General features: G+C 41.3%; 1 protein-coding gene across 1 annotated transcript; it reads left to right on the top strand.

Moving 5' to 3' along the window:
* Window positions 1–278: 278 nt before the first annotated feature.
* LOC149065013 (uncharacterized) lies at window positions 279–18068 on the top strand. Its single transcript, XM_089254465.1, has 6 exons — window positions 279–447; window positions 12442–12995; window positions 13099–13169; window positions 15096–15286; window positions 16293–16592; window positions 17639–18068. The coding sequence occupies exons 2-6, from the start codon at window positions 12449–12451 to the stop codon at window positions 17865–17867; spliced, it is 1338 nt and encodes a 445-aa protein (XP_089110591.1). The 5' UTR covers window positions 279–447; window positions 12442–12448; the 3' UTR covers window positions 17868–18068.
* The last annotated feature ends 9854 nt before the right edge of the window (window positions 18069–27922 follow it).

Genomic DNA, 27922 nt, shown 5'->3' with positions numbered 1-27922 from the left:
AGGCAAATGTGGGAGATTAATATTCTCATATATAGTTGTAATTATCTTAAAATAATTTATGAGTTGAAAAATAATTTCAATCTTTGACTTCAATAAAGAATAAAAATTCAAGTAGGCTTCGTATGAAATACGCGAAAAACCGGGGACACTTTTGCCAAAAAAAACAGAAAATACCGGGATTGTCCCGGGAAATACGGGGCGTATGGTCACCCTCTAACGTCCTCCAATGGATGTTGCCGTCACTTGGCAATTTGCCAGCCTTTCTTCTTTTTCCGTTTATACAGACGTACGTTGTCCAGCAGTAGTCAACGCCATCTGCCGTCACACTCAGTTGTGTCTGCTGCGCGCGTCGGTGAACTTCGGTGGCATCCATCTTGTCCGTTTCATCTTTTTCGCGAGAGTGTGTGCGTATCTCTATTCGCTGCAAGTTTTTTTTTCTGGATACCGGTAATTAATCTATATTTCATTATTCTCTGTGCATTTGATAAATTCTATTTTGATTGGTTTTATATTTCACGGGAACCCTACAATAAATATAATTTTATGACCGGGAAGGGGTCGTCTTCAACGTATTGTGCGCCGCAGCCATTTCGGCAATAAGCTGATTTATTGTAGAGTAATAGTAAGCTTTGCGGCCCGCTAGCTTCTTTTAAGTTTTCGATGTGGTCCGTACTGTTAGAAATTGTAAACTATGTTTAAAGATTAAACACGGATTCTGAGGTACGACCCCCCACCCAATACGGTGTTTTCATTTGAGGCTCCCTCGCCCCTGTTGCATTATAATGTCGGTTGCTTTTTTTGTTTGAATTTCATATAAGTGTCGTTTTAATTTATAGAATATCGTCGTGTTTGGTGTTAAATTAATCAGAAAATTACGATACATTCGTAAGTAATGCCATTGTGTACATTCGTCTAAGATTTTAGTGATTATGCACGCAGCGCCGTTTTAACGCACGGGGCCCACACGAGCACCAGTAAAAGGGCCCTCCCAAAAATGAGATCTAGTCTTCTAGAATTTACCAGTTATTGCCTCACAGAAGGCCCGTGATGCTCTTAAGACGGCCCTGTATGCATGTGCCTATCGGAAATGTAATTGACACCAAATCCGATTTATATTGTGAACAAGGTAAAGCTTTTTTTTTCTCTTGGACGTTGAAACTGAACTCGTCGTTATACCGCGATGCCAGAAGACGACGGACGATATAACGTTATCTAGGTTATAATGCTGAATTTTTTTAATCTACGTAGTCGAATCTCGTTAACATGAACTCGGTTAATACGAATTGTATGTTCTTCATGTTAAACATAAATCGGTGCAAATCACTGCTCCTGTCGTAAAACACGAATTCGGTAACGCAACACCCTTTTTTTCGTTTCAGCAAGAAAATGGAATTCTGATTGCGGTTGTTTATTTTTTTCGAATTTGAAATAAATGCCGATAAATGTCGTTTAAATTGATGGAATATCGTCATGTTTGGTGTTAAATTAATCAGAAAATTACGATACATACGTAAATAGTGTCATTATATATATTGGTCCAATATTTTAGTAACTATGCATGCACGTATCAGAGCTGTAATTGACGCCAAATCATATTGTGAAGAAGGTATGTCTTCGCGGGGAGGGTATACACCTGAACTGTTCGTCTTTCCGCGATGTCGGAAGGATGAAAATTAGACGATATACGCTGATTTTTATTTAGGTTATAAGTTTGAATTTCTTGGTCATTTTTTGGTCGTTGACTGACCCGGACCCTCGCTTTCTTGGTCATTCCCATGCTTACACATTTACACACTTTAGGACGCGCTGGTTCACAGATTCTCAGAGTCACTCTTTTGATTACTCACTGATCTATTCCCTCGTACTTAAATCCTGCATTTGGTTTATCACATGCTTGCACATCTTCTTTATCACCTTTTCGGTCGTCCACTGACCCGATCCCTTGATCTCCAGGTCACACATTCGGTCATTCACATGCTTCCACCCTGTTTATGTGGGGACCTAGATTCTTTTGGTCTGCCCCATGTTCACACTATCTGAGTCATTTTTTTGGTACTCACTGACCTGATTCCTCACTCCCTGAGTCACTCTTTAGGCCACTCACTGACCTGATTCCTCACTTCCTTGGTCACTCTTTTTTGGTCATTCACATGCTCACACTATCTAGGCCATTTTTTGGTCACTCACTAACCTTGTTCCTCACTCCCTAAGTCACTCTTTTGGTCATTTACACACATGCTTGCAACTATTGTAGTTGACTCTTTTGGTCTTTCCCATGTTCACACTACCAAGGCCATTTTTTGGTCTCGCACTTGACCTGGTTCCTCGCTCCCTAAGTCGTTCTTTTGGTCATTCGTATGCTTCCACCCTTTCTAGGTCACTCTTTTAGTCTCCCCCATGCTCATACTATCTAGGTCATTTTTTGGTCACTCACAGAAATTGTCCTCACTCTCTAAGTTACTCCTTTTGTCATTCACTTGCTTGCATTCGCTCTATGTCACTCTTTTGGGCAGGGAAACATCATTGAGAGAAGTCGAACCAATTACGGAACAGCTGCTGCCATCTGGTGCTCATATGAAGAAAAAAAATAATAACATCTCAAACCATTCTTGAGAAATAGATGGCAGTAAGGAGTCATTCAAGTATTTCGTCAGCATCGATAAGGTGGTAGGAGGTTTCGGGTTTGCTCATGTTTGATGACGGGGGAGGAGGGGGGGGGGGTTTAATAATGCTTGCGTCATCAACCACCCTTTATAAAAATATGAGATATCCTTAATGGCATCTTACTAGGTGGGCCAAAACCAATAAGAACCTTTCGCTAGTTTGTGGGCAGGCACCTGAATGAACGCCAATACCTTTGCACGTAAGAGATCTCTAAATGTGCCACAGACAACTTAAGTGTTCTGGAACTGTGCCGTGGGTCAGTCAAGTGATCTGTAGATTTGTCACTGGTCATTTAAGTGGTCCGTGAACGTGCCACAGGCCTACTTGAGTGATCTGGAAATGTGTCACGGGCAAGGCCGTAAGGGACTTTGGGGCCTGGTCACCCCCCCAAATGTGAGAAAATGACCGAAAAAAAAAACAAAATTCTACTGTTCTATCACTTTGATCCCCCCGCGGCAATGAAAGTCGTCGTTCCTCCGAACGAAATTTCTGGTATAACGGGCCACTTAAATACTCTGTAATTGCGTCATGGGTCACTTAAGCGATCTTGTAAAGGTGTCGCTTAGTTCATTTTCACCAAAATTATGTTTGAGGTTGCAAGAGAGAGAATTTGTTGACAAGGGTGGAGGGGGTCCGAGTTTTTCTCACTTTTGTTGACAAGGGGGGTGGGTGGGTCAAGAATGACTGAAAAATCTGCTGACGGAAAAAATTGACGGCCCCTAAACTCTTCATCAAGGAGCCATTTCTCACACTGAAAATATATATGTCAAAGCCGTACAGCTATCAGGCTTGAATTATATTTACATAAGTAACATTCGGTGTTTAGAGATTATTTTGTTCTTGCTTGCGATCTAGTCAATCATTTGCGCGGTTTCTCTTTTATTTTTCAATCGCCGCCAGTTTGCTACATAAATGGTGACCTGTATCAGCAATATGGTCAGGAACCTTCCATCGGGCCGCAAATTCATCTTTGCGGGCCGTCATGGATTCTTGACATGTAAATATTTGGGCGGCTTTGACCAGTTCAGAACACGAATTTGTTGCCATCTATAGTGTAGAAATAGCACTAGTTGATAGCTTTTCGTTTGCGTTCTAAGTAATAGGCGGCAGCACGAGGCCTGTTTTTCTGTTTGCGATTCATTCTTGAAGTTTCTCAAATTTCTGGATAGATGGCCACCGGAGCTGCGGTATTTCGCCGTGAACGCAGTACAGTAGTAGGCTGATCATGTTTCCCCGAGTAGCATAGTGGAATGTGGGATCTCAAATACAGGAAAACACGCCATTGTCGCCAAAAAATGATGCTAAAGCTGAGCAGACGACAGAAATGAATCATTTGCAGGCGAAGATGACTAGAAGATCTGAGGAGACGATCTATATAATGAGGCGCGCGGTTAGATTTCCTTAATTGGGGTTGCAGCCAAGATGACGAATTCTCCGTAACAAGTTTGGCGATTTTTCATACTACCCACAATTCCCCAAGAATTATAGCTATGACAACCCTAATAGGACGGAATAATGGTGTTGACTACATAATGATTTTTCATGACGACAATTAACCGAAAAAAATTTTGGTTGTTACATATCATTATATTCCGTCAATCTAAACGGTTGAAAATAATTTATTGGAGTGATAAATTAAAATTGAAGCAGATATCAGTGATTGAACCTGCCGTAACCTGGAATTCTGCAAACGGTCGCCATGTTTGTTGACATCTGAAATAAAGACGGCTACGACCACGAAAAATAGTTGTTTTTTGTTTTTTTTTTGGTCGTGCTTGTACTCAAACCACGAATGTGGTGAGACGAGGGTACAAGCTTAGCCCCCGTGGGTCACCAAATGGCGAACGGAAGGAGCCGACCTGGTCATTGGTTCATAATGCAAATATACACTTGGAAACGAAGTATGAAGTGCGCGTTGCGGTAAAAGCAGCTTCATTTATTACGTGACAATACGTTGTACCCCTCCCCCTCACGTAAATATAAAAATAATGGTATTATCATGTAGTAAATGTAGCGGCATACCGCAATGTTTACTTTCCGAGTGAATATCTTTTAATCATGAACTAATGACCAAGAAATGCGTCGGCTCCCTACGGTCGCCCCCGTACTCCCGCTTCGCCACATTCGTAGTTTGGCAACAATTCCCCTACCCTCGTGTAACCCGCATATAATGGTGAAATATTAATTAAATATTTAATTAATTCATTAAATTTTTATTAATAAATTTTATATAATTAATTTTTAACATTAAAAACATGACTTGTTGCTTTTGAGTGACGTCACGTAGAGCTATTCTGGTACAGCTATTATATAAAGCCAAGCATCGCACGTTGGCGACGGAAAAACTCGCCATCTTGGCTGCGACTCATAGGCGGAGATAGACTTGGAAGTCTGGGGGGCACAATGATGATGATGCCAATTCATACATTAGATCAGTCGACTCCACCTTAGACGCTGAGGGGGGGCATTGCCCCCCCTCCTCCGTATCTTCGCCCATGTTGCACACACACACAAAACTCCTATTACGGAAATCTCTCTCTCTAATGGGGTACGTCTGTATAATAGATTTTCAACTTTCCTTCAATTCTTCAATTCATTGTAGCTGTTTTGAACTTTTGACGTTAGGCCCTTTTCATGATTCGGGCGTACATGGAGATACGGGGTGGGGGGTGTGGGAGCTAAATCAAAGATGGGACTGGGTTATCTGATATACGTCACAGCCAAAACCAAAAATTGGCCATTTCGCGAATTGGCTGATTTTGTTTTAAATTGACTGGCCAATTCGAATTTCGGGCTTTGACCAGGCAGTTCGCGAATTGGCATCGGGTGATCGGCCTTAAGTTCGAAAAGAAAAAGGTATGTTTCAGGGTCATCGCCAACTTGGCGAATTTTTTTGTCGTTCCCCAACCATGAAACGTTGCGGGACGAGGGTGCGGTGGCATGGGCGGCGTCGGAAGTGTGTTAGATCTGTGGGTGCTCAATTTGATCTTTATGCAGGAAATTCTAGTTTGTGAATCAATTCTGGGGGTGCTTAGACTTGTTCTACAAAACAATATAGGTGCTCGAGCACTTACAGTACTTTCACCAGTTCTGACTCCACTGCACTTGGGTCTAGGGCCGTGACTGTAGAGAGCTGCCAAAGATGTCACTATAGTGATTACCTTTGCATTGATTCACAGAAGAAGCAAATCATATCTCGGTCAAGATGCGGTAATCTTATGATGCGGTAATCCAATACAGCTATTTTATATGTGCGCCGGCGTGTCGTGGTAGTAAGATGCTCGTCTACCACCTTAAAGGTCGCGGTCTCGGGTTCGATAAGGGGAGGGTATAGATGAGATATTTTCCCTAACGAGAGGCAAACACCAATAGACAGCGCCTTCATTTCTGGCCATACCGCAGAGTTGGTGTATGGTAAGGTAGTAGTAGTTATTTTATATGGCCAATGTATCGCATATTATTAACGATAAAAAAAAAAGGATGTGGTGCCTGCTAGATCTTTTTACATCGGACTTTGACCAAGAGTCTGGAGCCACTTCGCGAACTGGTCAGCCAACGACCCCTCCCCCCCCCCCCCCGAAAACAAAACTAGTCATTTCTGAAAATGAGACTTTCGCTAAAACTCTCTGCCAATTCGCGAACTGGCCGGACTTCGGACTTACGCTGTAACATATATGCTAATATGCATAGGTAAATGTGATAAATCGGTTATTATATTCATAATAACTGGTTATTATGCGTACTTACCAATCGTCTTGTCAAGTTTGATAAATGTAACACTTTTACCGGCGAATATGCATAATACCCAAGCGTCATTGGTAAATTTGATAAATACGTGAAATTTATCGCCTTTTATCTGCGATTATGCATAATAACCTAGTGTAATTGGTGAATTTGATAAATATCAAATAAATTCCAAATGAGTCCAGTATGTATGATGAAGTCGGACCTCGAAATAATAAATTTTACGGTAGCACCCCGATGTAATGATACATGTATGAATTATCATTATATAGTATATTATTACGAAAATTATGTAAATAGTCTTATATATAATATAATATTTATTATGTAATTTTCGCTTGTAAATAGTGCAAATAGTCATTGTTCCATATATTAACGATTTCTCTGTAAATCTCATCAAATTGGGAGCATTTTTTCACTCGATTTGATTTTGAGGGGCCCCCGTTGGCCCACCCAGTGAGCAGCGAGGCCCTTGCGCATAGGTGGAGATTGACTTGGAAGTCTAGGAAGGGGGGGGGGGCACGATGATGATGATGTCAATTCATCTATACATATATACATTATGGTAGATCAGTCGACTCCACGTTTGACTCTGGGACACGTCTGACCCCGTATCTCCGCCCATGCCCTTGCGGACTAAACCATCAACCTGTATGGTCCGGAAACGCATTTATGGTTTTTGCCCGAGCATTATGGTCTTGCTACACCAATTTTGCGGCTCTTCTCCCATTCTAGACATTTTCTTGACTCACTTTCTTCGAATTCGCCACCCTGTGCTATAATCCACTTGGCCTTCCTCCTGTCCTGCAAGTACACCTATGTCCCTAAGTCACTATTTTGGTCACTCCCATGCTCACACACTCTATATTTCACTCTTTTACTCACTCACATGCTCGCACACTGTTTTGGTCACTTCAATGCTTGCATACGCTCTAGGTCATTCTTTTGGCTGCTCACTGACACGAATCCTTTGCTGCGTCACTCTTTTGAGCAATTACACATGCTGTGGGTGACTCTTTTGGTTGTTCACCGATAGGTGCCTTGTTGGATCACTTACAGGGTTCTAGGTCATTATTTTGGTCATCACTTGCGTGCAAGCACTCTGTCACTCTTTTGATCGTTCACATGTTTTCACGCTCTCTAGGTCACTCTTTTGGTCATTCACATGCTTGTACACTCTCTAGGTCATTCTTTTAATCGTTCACATGCTTTAGGTCACTTTTTTGCTCTCTCACGTGCTTGCAAACTATCTAGGTCACTTTTGTGGCCACTCCCTAGCCTTTTGCTGGCTGGACAGAGGCGGATTTATAGAGGGTTATGCAAATTTTTCCGCCGTTCTCCCATTATACATATTTGTTTGGCCACTTATTACTCAAATTTGCCCCCCCCCCCGAACTCACCGCCCTTGGATATAGCCAGCTAACAGTGTTGCGAACTTGGTTATTTTCCAACTTGATCTGGTCTGTTTTTAAGCCGTCTGGTTGGAGGAAAATACCCATCTATTTGCTAGTGGGAAATCTAGTCTTTTTTTCAAGTGCCATCTAGTTGTTTTTGAAAGTAAAAAAATCTGTTTTTAGAAACGGTACAGTGAAGTTTTTCCATGCATCGTGCTATATGTTCTCGTGTCGTGAGTGTTTTCTGTTCTTGCTACCATGAGGGCGCTAGCGTTCCCTGTATTGAATTATGAAAGGAAGCGTTCTCCCTGTATTAACACTGACCCCCTTCCTTTCATAATTCAATACACGGAACGCTAGCGCCCTCATGTTTTCTGTTTTTGCTACCATGAGGGCGCTAGCGTTCCCTGTATTGAATTATGAAAGGAAGGGGTCAGTGTTAATCATCGAGCTTATGTGGCTGGTAAGAGAATGACGCCGGCGTTGTCCGCCTCGGCAATGCTAAGGCCCCTTTCACACGGAGCGGATGCGGACGCGGAAGCGGGTCCGCATACCCTTTCACACGAGCACTGAAGATGCGGGTGTTTCGCCCGCATCTTTAGGTTGAAATTCGTGCATAAAAACTATTTTTTCGCAATTTTTGTAACTGTTTTTCTCCTTCACCCCTGATTCAGTGCCCATATGCAGCCTAGAGGTATTCTTTGGTGGTTTAGTCTAGAGCCACATAGAATATGGGAATAAAGATATCTTCATTCCGATCCTCACAAGTAGTCGATGGGAGAAAATGTCTTAAAATATTTTCAAAAGATTTTGAAAACAAATCTGTCTTTCCGGAAAAATATGAAAGAAAAATTCCGAAAACATCCAATGTTCGAAAAATCCAATCCAAAAACATCCGAAACTAATATGTTCCTAAAAAAAAAATTCAGGAGATATCAAAGAATTTGCAATTAGAAAAAAAGGGGAGGGGTGGGAACGTTCAAAATGTCTGTGCTTAGAAATATTCACATCACAATTCTGTCTTAGGCCGGGATTACAGTATAAAAGTTTCATAAAAGTTAGTTTATAAAACTTGAAAAATGCAACCGATAGGCCGATCAGTTAAGTTCGCTCGAATGTAACAGATGTGTTTATTGATTACATTTTTCAAGTTTTATAGTGTAATACCAGCCTTAGGCCGGGATTACACTATAAAAGTTTTGTAAAAGCTCTTTGATAAAACGTGAAAAATTCAACCAATATTATCTTATTGGTTGAATTTTTTGAATGCAAAATGTGTGTGCGTGCGTGTGTGTGTGCACCGGTTGCATTTTCTGGAATGCAACCGATGCGCCTATTGGTTGAATTTTTCAACTTTCATAAAAGTTCTTTTATAAAACTTTATAGTATAATCCCGGCCGGATTACACTATAAAAATTTTATAACAATTATTAAAAAAAAAGCAACTAATAAATTTATCGGTTGCATTTGCTCTAATACAACCGATAAATTTATTAGTTGCTTTTTTCAAGTTTTATAAAATAACTTTCATAAACCTTTTAGAGTGAAATCCCATCCTTAGATTAGTCACTTCTGAAATATAAAATTTAATTTCTTCAGTTTATAGGCTGAATATCGAGTAAAATATACTTGTAGGTATTCGGGGGGAACCACCAAAAATATTCAAGCGCTAGGGTCTTCAAACGACTTAATCCGGCCCTGAGTGAACGTCGTACGTGGATAACGTTGTTTAATAAAAGTATTTTTTTTAAAGTTTAAAAAAATTAACAGATTAAAAATTTAAAAAAATAACAAATATTTAAAATAATATTTCAGATATTTATATTTTTAAATAATTTAAAAAATTTAAAAAGAAAAAAATTAAAATTTTTAAATTAAATTTAAAAGTTATTAAAGTATGTAGTCAATTAAATATTCGTAATGCACAGAACGGCTTATCATTTTTGTTCCGTCAGTGGCCGTTGTTGGCAGGTTTTATTGTATAAAATTGTAAAGTATGGACAAAAGGCAGTTAAAGTTGCTATATCTCAATCTCAGAACGAAACAAAGGGATAGACGTATGTAGGTACATTATATTAATGAGCAGGGACCATCATATGGTGTTTTATGATGGTCATTTTATCATTATGGCAAATAATTAAAAAAAATTCCGTGAAAAATCACCTTCAAAAAGTACCCAAAGATGCGGACGAATTCGCTCCGCATCCGCATCGTCTGAATAGCCCCGAATAAACCTATTGTCAAAACTTCTATGTGCGGATGCGGAGCCCGCACTTAGGTTTTGACACATGCGGACGACGTCCGGACCCGCATGAACATTTCCTAGGTGCGGAGATTTTTCGGCTCGTCTGAAAGGCGCAGTATATTCCAATTGTTAAAACTTCTTCCGGACCCGCATCCGCTCCGTGTGAAAGGGCCCTAAGAAATGCTGTCCCAAACATCACCAACTAGATCACGTGACGTGTTTACTGTCTCTCAGAGCAATCGCCTTTATTTTTTGTGCTTTTAATGACATCCTTAAGAAGAAAGGAACTTTATTTTGTTCTAAGATGTGCAATTATTATTCCAGAACTAATGAAAGCAATAATTCCAGAGTCAGTGAAAGAGATAATTCTATAATTAATGAAAGAGATAATTCTATTATCAATAAACTAAATAAATCCAGAAAGAATGAAAAAGAATTCAAGAACAAATGGAAGAGATAATTCCAGAATTAATGAGAGATAATTCCAGAATTGATGATAGAGATTATTCTATAATTAATGAAAGAATTAATTCCATAATTTATGGAAAACTAATTCTAGAATTAATGAAAGTTTATATGCTAAGTATTTTTCTAGTCTTTTTAAAAAATTTTCCTGTTTACTAGAGCAGTGACCATTGAATAACGCGAAATACGGGAATGTCTTGTTATTATAGGCTCAAACTCAATTCTGGTTGTTTTCCAGTTTTGGATGAAGAAACTGTTGCCAACACTGCCAGCTAAGTCCCCCCTGCAAATACGCCACTGGTGGAGTCCCGGGGGGGGGAGGGGGGCGTGACGGACAACCAAGAACCACTAGAATGTAATGTGTAACTGAACGATAACAAACGTTGGCACCCTTCGAATGCTATTTGTTTATTTGCAGTTCCTTATTGCTATAACAGACACACTAGCAAATGATTACGCCAAGGTCATCGCCAAGTTCCTTAAGAACGTGCGCAACTCGAACGTGAAATACCAGGGCCACACTCGTGTCAAGCCTGACCTAATAGTCATTCGCAAATATTTGCTTTCAATATTTGTCTTCCCTGATGCAAAAAAAGAAGCAGCAGCGGCGTAGTCAGGCCGAACCTGGCGCAATATGTTCCTTGGCGAATACTTGCTTCCAGAATACTTCTATATTGTGATTGATGGACGGTTTTTTCCCCTCAGCCCAAGATATCAAGGAAACAGTTATTCTTTGGACATTATGCTGAGGTGAAATCGGAAAAGAAAGTCATCTTGTCTCCGCCGGGACTCACGAACCGAGGCCCTCTTGCATACAGGGCAAGCATCACTTGGAGACACGCCCCTGCCTTCCTGATTTCACGCACTGTGGCGTTGAAGTAGAGACATTAGTAACATCTCTTAACTGGAGGAAATGGTCTATGAAATTGAGGGAGGCTTGGGTTCGAGTCCCGGTGGAGTCAAGATGACTTTTATTCTCGACTTGACCTCAGCTTAATATGTTCCAGAAAATATGTTTCCTTCATATACATTGTGATTGTTGGCGTTCTTCGATCTATATATGGCCGGATGAATTGGGATATCGGGAAGGAAAGCCTTTGACTTTGGTTGGAGGATGGAAGGTACTCGACCATTCTTCCAATATCTACCAGCCTCCAACACTTGACGATCTTTCTTTCAAACCGAGCACCATTCAGGTTCTATCGCCATAGATTGGCATTAGAATTCCAGCACAGCCTAATGAGTTACGCTGGAAGTGTAAGTGTGTGTACCTAACAGTCTGAGTGCGTATCTAGTGCTGTGCTTAATTTTTCAGTGCTGCCATTTATATTTCAGAAGTGGAGTGAGTGAAGTATAATGGTTGAATATCTGTACCGTTTGTAGGCCTGTTGCGCGACTTTTTAACGGGGAGATCGTCTCGCATTCACGCCTTGAAATTGGGAACCACAGAAAACCAACTTCAGCCGACCACCAACCATTATGGCGTCGGTGGGGTTCGAACACTGGACCTATGTCCGTCACTATGACCACTCGACCACCACAGCGGCTAATAATCAGGTATTGCGCGTACTGTTGGTTGAAGTCACTTATCGTGTGGAGGTTGGTGGTTTTGGCGACGGGTTTTAAATAATCACCAAACATTCGGTATTTAGGACGTGTTGGGAAGAACTGGTGACCGAGGGAAAAATATCTCGGGATTTCAGTGATAAGGGTTAGGTAGTTATAGTAAGTATCCGGTTGTTATCCAGTATTGCGGAGAGCGCTTATATGCCCCCCATGGGACAGAGCCTGGGCCATTCATGTCTGGACTACAGTATTACAGAAAAAGCCAAATGATCGCCATATCAAATCGCCAAATCTGGCGTGCACCAGATACTACACATTAACGTGGTATTTTTAACGTGGAAATTTTCCGTTTCTCCTCCACAGGTGGAAAATGGCGCCTCCGAAATGGGCATTCATCCGCGAGCTGTACGAGTCGCCCCCCGATGACGAGCTGCTGTGTCCGATCTGCACGAACGTGCTGAGCGATCCCCACGCGACTCTCTGCAGGCACGTCTTCTGCAAGGACTGCCTGCTCGCCTGGGTGCAGGCGACCCCGATCAACTGCTTCTGCCCGGTGTGCCGCGCGGACGTCAAACGCTCGGACATACGCCGGGCGCCCTACCTGGTGGGCAACGTCATCACGAAGAGCATCATCCGGTGCCACAACAGGGATTCCGGGTGCCCGGACACGTTCCCAGTCCGTTCAGCTGGAGACCACCAGGAGAACTGCCAGTACGAGCAGGTCCGGTGTCCGAACCGTTGCGGAGGGTCGGCGATGACGATGATGCGCAGGGACGTCGCGGAGCACTTGTCGAAGGGATGTCCCGGACCGGCGGAGGATGACCCTCCAGTTGAAAGTCCCGACCCACCCGCCGCAGCAGCCGCCTCATCGGCTAATGATGATGAGTTCACGACCGACGAGTTGACTTACGAAGGCGGTGAGTTCCAGGATCGACGCCATTATTTTCTCTAATTTCCGTTGTCCTCACTTTGATCACCGCACATTCTCGATCCTGATTGGTTCTCCTTATTTCTTTTCAGATGAAGGAGGTATTACCCTTGAATTGCTGCATGACGCCTGCCTTGTCGTAGGTCCTGATGGATCGCTCCAGGTAAATATCGACAGGACTTCGATTTGTGAAATCAAATGACTTCCGGCAATGATCATTTTTGTCTGGAGGAGGGTGGGTGACGCGTTTTTGCCGCCCTTCTCCCATTCTAGTCAAATTAACTTTTTTTGGCCACTCATTCCTTGAATTTACCGCCCTAAGTTATAGCCCGCTTGACCTCCACCCCCTGTAAATACGCTTCTATCGCTAAGGTTAGTGAAAGAATAATTGAAAATTAGGGGGCCATTCAAGTGTTACGTAAACCGATTTCTAGCCATTTTTGACCCCCCCCCCCCTTTTCATCAAAATTTCGTCAGCAGCTTTGAATATTTCATATCTTCAATATCGTAAGTACCCTTCAAACCCCCCCTCGACATGAAAAGTCAGCAAATACGAAACCCCCTCCCCCGCCCCTCGATGCTGACGTAATACTTGAATGACCCCTTAATGAAAGCCTTTTTATTTCAAAGTTAATGAGAGGAATGATGTCAGAGAATAAATGAAAAGCGAAACATGAAAAGTTCAAAAACATGAATTAATGAAAGTTCACGGTTGAGGAAATGAATCAGTATTCGATGATAAGTTGATGGCGTAAATGTTTTTCAGAGTTAATATAAGGGACGATATAGAAATGATTCTAGAATCAATGACGTTATTACAAAATTATATAAAAGTATCCGCATTTTCGGGCTGTTTTTTATGTCGTGTTCGAGGCCTTTTATCAGCAGACGTTTCGTCCAATACTGCGGTCGACATCACCATAGATGGGATTCTCCACGAAATCAGAATCCTTGACGCGATGTTTGGGGATTCTCAGTCAATCAATACACCACTCGATGGTGGATGGGATTCCCCCCCCCCCCGCCAATTAGAAGCCGGCACGTCAGAACGCCGAATACAGGTTCCGCCGCGTCTTCAGTCGAAGCGTCAGTAGATCACGATGAGGTCGTTTCGTCGTCGTCGCCGCCTGCACCGGTGATGTCCAACGCAGTAGTGGGCGAAACGCCAGCTGACAAAGGGGCCTAGAACACAGCGGACCAGTCCGAAAAGTACGTGGATGCTGCTCTTATAAACACGGGCCGTGAGAAGCCTGCCCTCTCATTCAAGAATTTCTAATGAATGAAAATTCATAGCTAATGAACGATATACAGTCGGATCCCGTTATAACGAACTCCAAGAGACCGGAGAAATCACTTCGTTATAAAGCAATTTCAGGTGGTGCTTGCATTGTTCCTATGTGGGGTCATTCAAGTATTACGTCAGCATCGAGGGGGGGGGGGGTTCGGATTTGATGACGAGGGGGGTTTGAATGTTGCTTACGTCATCAACCACCCCTTTCTGAAGATATGAAATATTCTAAGCTGCTGACGGGAGGGGGGGGGGTCAAAAATGGCCGAAAATCTGCTTACGTAATACTTGAATGGCCCCTGTAAACTTATTTGAGGGATTAGAAAAGTGTTCGTTAAAATTAAGATTTTCGCTATAACGGTATTCGTTAAAACGGGGTTCGACTGTAATTGAAAATCCATGGAATTTCAGAACATAGTGAAAGCCTTCAATAGATTTTATTGAGTCGCACCCCTCTACTTGAAAGGCCCCCAGCCGCCCAAGACCGCATTTGATCATTTTTGTCGCGCCACGGTCATTTTCTGCACACGAGGGATAATTATACCCCCGGGAACTACAATTTATCGCCGATTCCGAACGGCAGGCTTGTTTTTCATACTCTTCGATGGGTTGGTGCGCTAACCCCTCGATGGGGGAGTCCCTGCAGTAACAATTTTTTTTTTCCTGTGGCCATGTCGCCGTTTGAAAACACTTCCGACGCCTCTAATTTCATGCCTTCGGGGTGGGTAGGTCAACTGTAGGTCCGTTTCATGAAACCTCGTCTTGCGCGATGTATTCAAATTACATTTTTATTCCTTTCAGATCGAAGCGATGCCATCGTCGACTGGTAGCGGTGGTGAGAAAGCACCCGCCATCTCTCATGGCACCTCTTCCTCAAATCAACAGATTGGCAGCGATGGGCCGAGCACGAGCGAGATGACGGCCATCAAGATAGGTGGTTCCAGCGGCACGTTGCCAACTCCTGGGAACGGAGACAGTACCACCGCCCCCAAGTATGATTATCATGAATCTCTCCCCACAGGTTGGGGGGGCCGTTCAAGTATTACGTAGGCAAAGTTTTAGCCTACGCAAGGTTTTAGTTTTAGAGGGGGGGGGGAGCATAGGGGAGCTCGTGCTCCCCTCCCACGACCAAAAATTTATTTTTTAAATTCAAATTTCGGAAGAAAATACCTTTATATGTTGTTATAATCAACTTCTGCTATTTGTAGGCTTCGAACTCATAAATTCATTGCGACCCACCCTCTAAGCCATATAATGATAAATCGCATAAAGGCCCGCGGACTAAATATTGCCCTGGGGGTTATCTGATGCGGCCTGCCCTCCTTAAACCTAATTTTGTAAAAAATGAACTAAGCGGCACATTTACAGATGACTTCAGTGTTCCGTGGTACAATTCCGGAACATTTAAGCGGCCCGTGGCACATTTTCAGATCGCTTAAATGACCCGGGACACAGTTCCAGAACACTTGAGCGATCCGTGACATATTTAGAGATTCCTTGAGTGACATGTGACGTAGTTTTAGAGCACTTAAGTTACCCGCGGCACATTCTCAGATTATTTAAGTGATCCGCGGCATGTAATAACGGATCACTTGATTGATGCGTGGAACAGTTCCAGAGCACTTGAGCGGCCCGGACACATTTCCAGATCACTTGGATCCGCGAAACATTTAGAGATTATTTATAGGGCACTTATCAATCGTGGGAATGTTACTTCAAGTGCCCACAAACTATCGGAAGGTTTATCTCGTTTTTGTCTGGCGCACAGAGTAGGATGCCATTAAAAATATTTCATATTTTCATAAAGGGTGGTTGATGACGTAAGCATTATCCAAACCCCCCTCCCCCCTTGTCATCAAAAGTCAGCAAATCGGAAACCACCCTCCACCCATCGATGATGACGTAATACTTGAACGGCCCCCTTGTGCGAATCATGAAATAGGCACGAACACTATAAACGAGCTCCAACCGAATTATTATTATTTTTTCTCTACCTAGGATTGTGACCGACGCCCCTGCATCGGCACCTGCTGCTACTGCTCACGGCCCGATGGGATCAGCCATATGGTTCAAAATCTTATCGTTGGGTCACGGTGCCTTAAGCTCTCTCCAGAGCAACGTGGACGGTGCGGTCTGTTCCAAGTGTCCCGCTGCAGCCGCAACAGGCTCTTCAGCCTCGTCGCCTCTTGCACCAGCACCAGGAGGCGCCACCGGCTCTGGCCACCTTAAGTTGGCTTCTCCATTCGTTCTTCCGAACAACAGCTTGAAGGTCAGCGTCGGTGCTGCTGCTGCTGCTGGGTAAGCATCACAATTCTACTTCGGCATTTGTAACCTTTTTCTTTTTCATTCTAATTGGCGAATTCATCATCGTTAGGGCTAGAGTTTTACCCCTTTCCCTACTATATCCGACAGAAATGGGGGGGGGGGTGGTAGGCATTTATTCCGTGGGTGGGACACAGTGACAGAATGACGACGTCTGCTGCTACTTATGAAAGAATGACTATTGACGATGACAATACCTCAGACGAGCTTTGAGAAAGATGTGTGGTTACCATTTTTTGAAATTTCGCCAACATTGAGATTTTCATTGAAAGTTTAATTCGGTATCTTTGAAACTCGTAGATACATAATATCACAGCTGCCAAGTCTTCCGAATTTTCCGGGAGTCTCCCGAATTTTAGCTTCATCTCTCGACCTCCCGAAAAGTTCTTGAATCTCCCGAATTTTTACGAAAATCGCAAAAAGTCCCCAATTGTCCCTAAAAATTCCCTACTTCATTTAAAAAGAATCCCCTCTTCTGAAAACAATCCCTGAGGAATTTCTTGTGGGACAAAAAGTCTTTTGCCCCTCTCTGTTCTTTTTCCCCTTTCGAAATGACGTCACATGTCGTAAATGGGGGAAATAGTGGGGAATTCTTTTTTTTATATTAAGGAAGTTTTACAAACCTTCTGATGATAACAAGGAAAGTTGTTTGTCGTAGCAATACCTTCTAAAGCTTGCTCTAGAAGGTGTTGGTCGTACTGTGCAGGGAAATAGCTTAGTAGCCAATAGTCCTGGATAATAATTGCAGATTGTAGTGACGTGCATGTGGTCATGCTTTGTGGACGTGCATTTTTGGCATACCGAGTAGGATGCCATTAAAAATATTTCATATTTTTATAAAGGGTGGTTGATGACGTAGGTATTATCCAAACCCACTCTCCCCCCCCCTTGTCATCAAAAGTCAGCAAATCGGGAACCCCCCTCCCACCATCGATGATGACGTAATACTTGAACGGCCCCTTACAGAACACCTTGTACATTGCAAAACATAATTATATGATTATTGCTTTTCCTTTTTTCAGCATGATGCCTGACGAAAAAATGTGGATCTCGATTTCAACAACTGACAGCCCTGATGAAGGAGAGGAAGAGGAGGAAACCCCTATCGCGGAGGTGGAGGAAGCCGCTATCATTGAGGCAGAGGAGGAGGAAACCGCTATCATCGAGGAGGAGGAGGAGGCAATCGCCGCTATCATTGTGGTGGAAGAGGAAACCTCCATCATTGACGCCATGGATGTTCATGAGGATTAATCTCATGAGTAAAATCAGTCACAAAAGCAGAATCACTTCGGATGAGTATTTGTTGTAGTAAGAACTTCGTGGTGATGAAGGGACTGTTTCAATTTTCTTTGTAAAAATACCTTCGATTCAGTGATGGTATGCATTTTTCTCTTTCATTTTTTCTTCTTTTTTTGATTAATTGTGGTGAAATTGAAAGCAGCAATAAAATTCAAGAAATAAAACATTCAGTGAAATTTATTTTGAGTGGTTTCCTTTGATGGTACCAGAAGAGGCAAGTATACATTGCACGTGGTATGATAAGTTTACTTTTCAGTATGATGATCCCCATTTCAAGAACTGGTGCTCCTCGGTGAAGAAGCGGAAGAGGAGGAAACCTCTATCATGCTGTTCTCGGTTTGCTGACTGAACACTGTCAGCAAACACACGCGTTACCAAATTTTAATGCGGCCTAATTACCGTGAAACCTGTGTGAAACGATATTTTCTTTCCCGTTGGAATTCCTATTCAATAGATAAAAGCGAAAATGCTCAAACTGTTTGCATTGATAACCTGTTTATAACAATGTTTTTGCCAATTGCTGAGTGACTCCGTTGCTTAGGATATTTCGTCTCCAATACGCCATTGAATATTGAAGGACCAGACACACCCCGCTTCGCATCTCAAGGAGATATCGAAGCGTTCTCGAAAGATGGGTGCATCCGGAATTTTATAAATACAAATACAACGCCACAACAGGCAAACTGCCCAACGAGGTGGCTGACCCAAGAACATCATGGATCCCCGAGCCATTTTTTGGAGGCCCTACCTACTACTGCTACACCACACATGCACACCCCCCCCCCCGCGGAACCCCCAACGAATCGGTACATGCGGGAATGTACGTGTAGTTAAACCTGACGTGAAGTTTTTTTTTGTTTCTCTGTAATGCTTGTTATGTGCAGTGCTGCCATCTGCCACCAGTTTTTCTAACTATGAGTGAAGTGTTATGATTGAATGATTTATCGTTGTAGGACTGTTGCTCTCTGTGGCGAGACTTTTTAACGGGGAGATCGGCTCGCATTTGCGCCTTGAAGTTGGGAACCAGAGAAAACCAACTTCAAATGAGTGTGTACTTATTAAATGAGTGTATACATGTATATGATTACCGGAGTTGAAATCAACGAAATAATTATGATGAATCGTGGTCTAAGAATCGATGTCTAAATTGATATTGTAGCGCCCTTGGCAAGTCTGGACTCGATAACCAAAGTGCCGTTGGTAGCGGTCCGTCCGCGTGCGTTGGATATCACAAGTTGTAGTTGTGTGGGCCGTAAAACGACAAAACGATGTCATGTTTGCGTCACATGGAGTCCTGGTCCAAGTCAGGCAATGTTTTGCTATTTCATTTTTTCCCTTCCTGTCTCTTCTACTTTTTTACCTTTCCCCTTCTTCTAACGTGTGGTTAGGTTAAGGCCGGTTTACACGCACCGTTTTGTCGTCCGTTTTGGGGAAAAGAGGGAGTGTCTGCGATAAGATGGTGTCGTGTAGACGGAAAAAATCGAAGGTCAAGTGGTTCAAGGTCGCGTCAAAAAATCTGGTGGCCGAGCAATAGTTTCCGTGAAATCCTACGATAAAAGGGTGCGTGTAAACGCGTTTCCATTTTGTCGTCAGTTTTTCCCTCCTCGTACCCTTTTTTTTTATCGAATGAATTTTCGTGTACAGTCGATCCCGGTCATAACGTCCCCATTTATAACGTTTTCGCGCTTGATGCAAATAATTTTGGGGGGGGTCTAGGTGATTCTCATTAAGATTTCCCGTTAAAAGCGTTTTCCCGCTTACAACGTTTTCTCATGGCGGTTTTTTGAAACGTTATAAGCGGGATCCCCTGTATTTTATTTTAATTTCCTGAATTTATTTTTCCCAGTCAGACCTATTTATAACGATCGCGGTTTTAATGACAATTTTTCTATAACAACAATTCTTGGCGGAATGACTAATTCCCATACAGAAGAATTTTCATGAACGTTGCTTACAACGTCGAAGAAATTCAACGCCCTCGGTTACAACGATTCATTTTTTTGTCACTCTTTCTTTTGTTTTTATGGCATGTCTTTTTAAGAAAATTCCCCATTTTTCCCAATTTTCGATAATTCTACCTACAATCGGTTATATTTTTAGCAAAAATTGGTGATGCCTCGTATTTATGATCCCAATTCACCGTACTGTTCTAGATCAGTTATGGTCAATGAACACTTTATTTACATTATATTTGATTTCATCTGATTACATTTTTGATCCAAAAAATAAGTACGTCAGCCTCGCTTGTAATGACTAGAGCCCGGAAGTTTAGGCACTAAAGATGGTCGAAATAGGCAGCCAAAAAGGCACTAAAAATGAATAAAATAGGCACAAAAAAAGACATAATTTTAATGGAAAAAAAAACTACAAATAACTAAAAACTAAGGGCCCAAAAAATAGCTGAAAAATCGATTGTACTTAATCCGTCTATTATTTTAATTACAATGTATAATAACTGCATTATTATTTAAGTTAAATGGATTTCAAGCCAAAAATAAAATGTTACTAGACCGTCAGGATTAGGTTACTAATTCCAGGGCCACGATTACCAGACGCGGGGTCGGTAGGGATAATGATCTGTGGAGCTATCTCGAGTTGCGAACGATTCTCGTTTATTTGTCGTATCATTGTGAATAATCATTATCATTTCTATAGTTGAAACATGGCTATCGTGTTCTATTTTTGTAAAAAGAAAAAATATTTTTATATTACTACGTATACAATACTACTTCAAGCCACTATACACATACAACGCAGTCGAATGCCTGAGCGAGACATATGAAGCCTCTGAGGAGAAACAAATTTCTAACTTTCCTCCGCTTTTCTAACACGGACTGCGTTCATCTGAAACAAAATCATTCACGGCTAATATCATCCGGTCAAAGCAAAATTAATACATGCCAACACCAATCTCTCAGATCACTTAGTTGCGTCTAAATGGAGCTGGGGAAGGCGGCTTTCTGACGATAAGTAATACTGAGATTTGTGAAATTTTAAAAAGAGCGATTTTTTTTTGAAGTTTTCAATGCCCGTAATATTCAAGTTTTACAGATTATGCCTCTGAAATTCACTAATAAACTTAAAACTGGTAAAATAGGCATTTATGGCACGATAATTTCAAAAAAGGCATTTTTACCGGAAAAGTTTAAAAATAAGTAAAAAAAAAACATTTATGTGGCATTTTGCCTGAACTTCCGGGCTCTACTAAGGACGAATCGTTTGCACCAAAAAAATTTCGCAGAATCTTCGATATCATTTTAACCGTGTTTGGCTGTATAAATAAAGTACTTTTTTTAATTATAACTTTGCGATCTGCAATTGCTGAACTGGTCAGAAACATTTTTTGATCAGTATTGGCACCTAAAACTTTTTTTATGTAGATACGGAATTTCGGGCTGAGGGCAGTATACGAAATGTTTTGCACGCCATAATCCATTTTGCTTATCGAGAAACTTCTGAAAGTGGTATTTTAACTCAAGTAGAGAGTGACGGCAGTCTCTCGATAATTCGAGGAGGATCGGACCGAGGGCACCTCGGATTAAGTAAACAATTACGAAGAAAACGGTCAAACTTTTTGCACATCTCTCGGCGACCCCCGAAAGTTGAAATGGTATTATAGGCTTTATAGACTTCATTCAAAGGAGTCTATAAAATCCACGTATCAGAAGACATATTTCAGGGCACTTTTTGCCTTTTACCGACCTCAGTTGTACGTATTTTTCTTGCCCTGCGCATAGGCGGAGATAGACTTGGAAGTCTGGGGGGAAGGGGCATGATGATAATGTCAATTCATATATACGCATATACATTATATCTGTCGACTTCAATTTTGACGCTGGGGGGGGGGGGGTGCATCCCCCCCAGGCGTATCTCCACCCATGGCAGTGCGCCAACATTTTTTTGTTGGGTAACTTTCGTTTTTTGTGAATAGTTCGTTTCTTTTTTTTTTTTTATTTTGATTTTATATTATGTTCCCTCCACTTCATCGATTCTTTAATATAGTAAATTATGTCTCTGACCTGCGATTTCTTTTATTTTTCTTCCTGCTCTTCTGCAACTGATACAATTGGTAAAGAGTGAATAGCAAGAGCGCGTCTTCCATTGTGGACATCCATCAACAGTCACAAGCTGGATCGCACGATAAAACGGTTGAAAAATCGTTGCGTGTAGACACCCCCAAAAAATGACACGATTTTCAGACCGGTTTGGTCCCCCCCAAAACGGACGACAAAACGGTGCGTGTAAACCGGCCTTTAGGACGAAGTTACCATATTTATACTTGTTCCTTGTTTTCGGAGAACTAGCTTTGATGTTTTGAGAGAAAGGTTAGCGGAAGTTTTCGAAGACCGGTTGGAATCATTCAGGTTGGTAAGTCAATGGGAAGAATTTAATACGAAGCTATCTTCTGTTTTGCACGACGTCATTCCCTTCGTTCGAAAAAAGCGTGTATGTACATCACACCCCCATGGTTCACGGATAGCGTGCGTAACCTTTATTAGGAAACAAAAGAACATTCAGAGTGTGTAAAAGTGGATGAGCTGACCTGTCATTGTTTACTGATCAAAGACAAGCGTTAAAGAAAGCGATAAGGATAGTAAAAAGGAAGTTGAATCTAGGTTGTCGGATAACATTGGCTCTGACCCGAAATCATTATTTAGATACGTCAATAATGGTTGTAAGAGGCACCCCCCTCTCGATATAGGAGGGCCTAGGGTAGACAGCAATGTACGCATGTGTAGTGCACTCAATGACTTTTTCGCGTCCGTTTTTAATAGAGGAAATGATGTTCAATGTGCGGGTGTTGCATGGGGTAATAGATCCTCAACGATCTTCAAGTGGACGACGTGGAAGTTCTAAATCTTATAAAAAGTGTATGTTCAAGCAAAGCAACAGGCCAGATATCTATTCCAAGGTACTCAGGGAATGTGCTAATGCATTGTTGGGGCCAGTCGCACAGGTTTACAGGATTGTAGCGTTACTGAGGGTAGCGTCCAAAGGGATTGCAAGCTTGCTAATGTTGTTCCGATATTTAAGAAGGGTAGTAGAGAAGCTGCATCCAATTGTCGTTCAGTGAGTTTGACGAACACCCTCTCGAAAATTTTCGAAATTATCATCAAAAATTGGTGGAGTGGCTAGACGAGAATAGTGTATTGTCGGATAATCAGCATGAGTTCAAGAAGGGGAAGTCCTGTGTGACTAACCTCCTTTGATTCTATGATCACGTGACTAAGGCTTTGGGTAAGAGCAAAAATGTAGGTGTTATTTACCTTGACTTCCAGAAGGCATTCGTTCGGGTCCAACATGGTAAACTCTTGAAGTGTTTACACGAGATTTGAATTGGGGGCAACTTGCTGAATTGGATAGAATCGGGGTTAAGATATAGGTCACAACGAGTTATGATGAACGTGGTATTCTCTAATTAGACAGGCGTTTTCTCTCTTTATCGATAAACTCGAGCAAGGTATCGATGGGATTGCTAGCTAATTCGCAGATGACGTGAAGCTAGTGGGGGTATTCGGGAATCCAAGCGATAGGGAATTACTCCAGACCCATTGAACAGGATTGGAACATGGGCAAATGAAGGGCGCATGACGTTTAGAGTTGACAAGTAGCCTACATGGTCGTTCATTTTGGTTCGAACAGCCCACGTTTTTCTTACGAGTTGAATGGTGTCACTATTCCGGATGCAACTAGGGTGACAAATTTGGAAATTCTCATTGACGAGTGGCTTTTTCCTTACATTGTTCAGCGGTGGTCAAAAAAAGCTGATAAAATGCTCAGTTTTCTTTTTAAAAAGGTCTCTTCCCGTTCTCCTAAAGTCACTCTTCCGCTTTTCAGAGGCTTGCTTTATCCTGGACTGGAGTACGCTGTGAGGTTTGAAGACCACACCATTTGTTGAAGAAGTGCAGAGAAGAACTATGCGTGTCCTTATTGGCACACGATGCTTGAGTTACGAAGAGAGATTTCATTTTTTGAATATGTTTGCATTTTATGAACGCGGGTGTCGGAAAGAAATGATCAGTCAATGAAGTGTTCAAAATTCTCAACGGGGTGGATAGGATGCACCATGAATTACTAGTACATCGTCAATCGGCTGCTTTTACAAGGGGACGCCAGTATCGATTGGTGAGGGACAATGCAAGGTTATGGTGTCGCAGGGGGAATTTTTATCTAATAGGATTGTTAATAAATGGAATAGCTTACCACCGGAGGTAGTAAATTATAACTCAATTGACACGTTTAAAAAGAAATATGATAAACATGTTGGGGTAAATCGAGAAGCTCTATCCATTCTTAGAATAAGACAACCATAAGTATTCTTTATGGGCATTGTATAATATTTTATCATATTGTTCCGTATAATTTCTCACAAGTCATTGAAATCAGCAGAGGAACGATTTATTTTACAGAAAAAAGCTATTTACACGACAAATAGAGAGTTCTCACATACATCATTAAATCCAACAACTGACCACCTCTTGTGATCATATCACTTTTTAAAGACTTGTCGAACCTTCGAGAGACAGAAGTTTCCAGGCAATTCTGTTTTGTAGTACCAAGTTGGTGGCACTACTTTCCAAAGGTCAAAAGAGATTTTCTAGAAGCTTCGAGCATATCTTCACATTTCCGGTCAGGTAACAGGAGATTATTCTCCCGAGGGGCTCTCCACTAATTGCGCTACACATAATTTTCGTAACAGTGCAGCTAGCTAGTTTTTGTAATTACGTTTTTAATTAGGTTGCTGTAATTTTCTATTATATGACATATATATATTTTTTCCAGTATAAGTGCATTTCTTGGCTTCTGGGGTTATTGTAAATAAATAAAATATTATAGGCAACTTTTTCTCCTCGTTGGGAATTTTGCCTGTTGTGGCGTTGTATTTGTAAATTAATTGTGTCATCGTCTTCGCTGTTATAGCTTTCAGATCTTTATGCAGCTCTGAAACCCAACATAATACTTGGATAGACGACAGTCGGTGCTATGGTTTTATTGCTATGGTTGGTGCTATGGGATTTTATAGCTGAATTGAGCTGTCGGTGGAAACTCTTGAATTGACCGTTTTCGCTTGTATGGTAGAGTGATGCCTGATGACAAGAAGTACCCAGAAACTCGGTTAATCAACCCGCTGTTCTTCAGAGTCCGCATATTGAGAGCACAAACGTTTTGTTTTCAAATATCGTAAACTGGTTCCCCAGTAGCACAACGATATAGTACAATATCTGGACCATATCGTTATATATCGAAACGTCAGAGGAATATCAGATGTCATAACTATGATATAGAACGATCTCGTCCTATATGGTGCAAATTATTTATGATATTAAATGATCAAGTCTTTAATTTTTCAGTCGAATATACATTTGATTCCATGTGAATAATCTTTACTTTGAAGAACAGCTTGGGACACAATAAATTATTTTAATAGAGTTTGAAATACTTAGATTTATATCGTGAACCTAACAAAAAGATCTATATCAGATTCACGATATAGACCTGATATAGATTTATTTTAGGAGACATAGCTCTATATCCTGAACATGATATAGATCTATATCGTGAACCTGACAAAGATATACATCAGACGCACAATATGCTGATATATCAACATATTTTGTGTGCCTTCAAATAAAAATATTGCCTTCGAATTAAAATTTGTAGAAAATTTAAAGTCGAGTCTCGCCACAGAGAGTAACAGTCCTACAACGATAAATCATTCAATCATAACACTTCACTCATAGTTAGAAAAACTGGTGGCAGATGGCAGCACTGCACATAACAAGAATTACAGAGAAACAAAAAAATCTTCACGTCAGGTTTCACTACACGTACACACACATTCCCGCATGTACCGATTCGTTGGGGGTTCCGCGGGGGGGGGGTGCATGTGTGGTGTAGCAGTAGTAGGTAGGGCCTCCAAAAAATGGCTCGGGGATCCATGATGTTCTTAAGTCAGCCACCTCGTTGGGCAGTTTGCCTGTTGTGGCGTTGTATTTGTATTTGAGTGTACAATTTTTTGTTTGAATGGAAATTAAAAATGTTTCAATGAACGATTGTTCATATGATTTGGATTTTGATAGGATAAATTATGTTGATGTATCAAAATCATTTCATCAGTTATAATTGAATCCTCACTGTGTATGTTTTACATAGTAGATGTTGGTATTTTAGGAGGAGCAAGAACTTATCCACAGTAACTTTAATTGGCACTTTATAATTGCACATAATTTTTAATTTAGAAAAATTTGCTCTTGTTTTTGTTGTATGTGTGTGTGTGTTTTTCTTAAAATTATTATTATTTTTTCTTTGTTTCCATTTTTTACCGTACTTTGAGAATTTTAACTTTTTTGTGTTGCGTATTTTTTAATTTGTATTTTTTGTTCTATTAGTATAAATTAACAATTTTAAATACCGTATATACTCGTGCATAAGCCGAGTTTTTTTTTGTGTGGAAAACTTCGTTCCTCAAGTGGGGGGATTGGTTTATACTCGGGTCAGTTTTTGATGCGAAAATATCGACCCCCCCACAATCAGTAGTCATTTTTGTAGCAGTGTTCGAGAAACCATCATTATTGGTATATGTTATGTTCAAAACCCCGATAATGTCAAAGACGAGTCAAAGAAATCGAAAACATCATTGGCTTTGATACCAGGTGGCTAACGTCGATTGTAAAGCCTTATGTGAGCATCCACAAGTTTTTCAAAGACTATTTGAGGAATCCGTGGATCGAATGGATGAGTTCCGATGATAAAGAAACTACAAAAAGTGGTTTCTGGAGAAACCCGACATTGGCCTAGTGTGGCAAAGGGTAAAGGGTACATGAGGCGTGGAATTGTTTCCACCGAAATTATTATCCGATCCTTCAAAAAGTGTTGCATTAGCAATGCGATGGACGGAACTGAAGATGATATCCTGTTTGAAAGTGACAATGGCGATGAGACAGCCCAGATGAAGATAAAAACTAAGATGCCGCAACCCCCCCCCCCCCCCCCCGATATGATGACGATCAGCTTGGAGACTCAGAAGAAACGGATTAAGGATTAAAAAGTTTGAATCATTTTCTATTACAAATTTCAGTAAGCTATCCATTTTGCATGAAAATGTAAGAATTATCTTTCTCTGAAATGCACGGATTTTTTGGGGTCGGCTTCTACCGGGTTTTCAATTTATTGCGGTTTTGGTGGTCCTGAAGTCGGGGTCGGCTTATGTACGAGTTCTTTTGTCGTTCTTGTGCATATATGAAAATAAATTTGATTGAAAAAAAACCATTACTTGTGAATTAATGTTATAATAGTAGCTTCCAGCCATTGCTGTTGTGGTGGGTTGGTAAGACATGGATTCAGCGATGGGAGGAGTTCAGGGTACATGGGTTCAAACCCACCCACAGGCAAAACTATTTTTTTTTTCCATTTCTTCTATTTGCATATATCACATTCACGATATAGATCTATTTATCTCTGACTATGCCTTTTTTAGTCAGAACGATATTGTGGCCCGATACAGATCAATATTGGATACTGAAATTTTACGATACAAATACAACACCACAACAGGCAAAATGCCCAACGAGGTGGCTGAGAAAAAGATGCCTATAACAAATATGGATGTCATATATTTCTAAAATACAGCAACCCAATTAAAAATGTAATTAGAAACATTATAAACAATATATAATGATAAAATATTATACAATGCCCATAAAGAATACTTATGGTTGTCTATTCTAAGTATGAATAGCTTCTCGATTTACCCCAACATGTTTATCATACTTCTTTTTAAACGATATAGATCTATATCTTTGTGCTACTTGGGTTCTCAAACCTTTGTTACTTGTGGCTCTCTAGCCTATTCGTGGTTCATCTGCGATTCCCCAGACTTTTTAAATGTACAATGTGCATCCATAAAAGATCCACTTCAAAGCGTAAGTAGACACACATATAAGTATTTCCAGCTCGTTGCTACTAAAGTATGCGACGTCCCTAGTAGCCGCGATGTACACTTCGAG

Source organism: Pholcus phalangioides, unplaced genomic scaffold, assembly GCF_987345545.1.
Source record: "Pholcus phalangioides strain wild (caught in Gottingen) unplaced genomic scaffold, Ppha-v1.0 ptg000041l_1, whole genome shotgun sequence".
NCBI classification, from domain to species: Eukaryota; Metazoa; Arthropoda; class Arachnida; order Araneae; family Pholcidae; genus Pholcus; species Pholcus phalangioides.
This window is presented reverse-complemented; position numbering and strand designations above follow the sequence as displayed.

What these genes read in the sequence shown, in the direction of transcription:
- LOC149065013 (XM_089254465.1), top strand. Translation starts at nt 12,449, where the DNA reads ATGGCGCCTCCGAAATGGGCATTCATCCGCGAGCTGTACGAGTCGCCC. An exon ending in GTCCTGATGGATCGCTCCAG is followed by an intron (nt 13,170 to 15,095) that starts GTAAATATCGAC and finishes TATTCCTTTCAG; the next exon opens with ATCGAAGCGATGCCATCGTC. An exon ending in GACAGTACCACCGCCCCCAA is followed by an intron (nt 15,287 to 16,292) that starts GTATGATTATCA and finishes TTCTCTACCTAG; the next exon opens with GATTGTGACCGACGCCCCTG.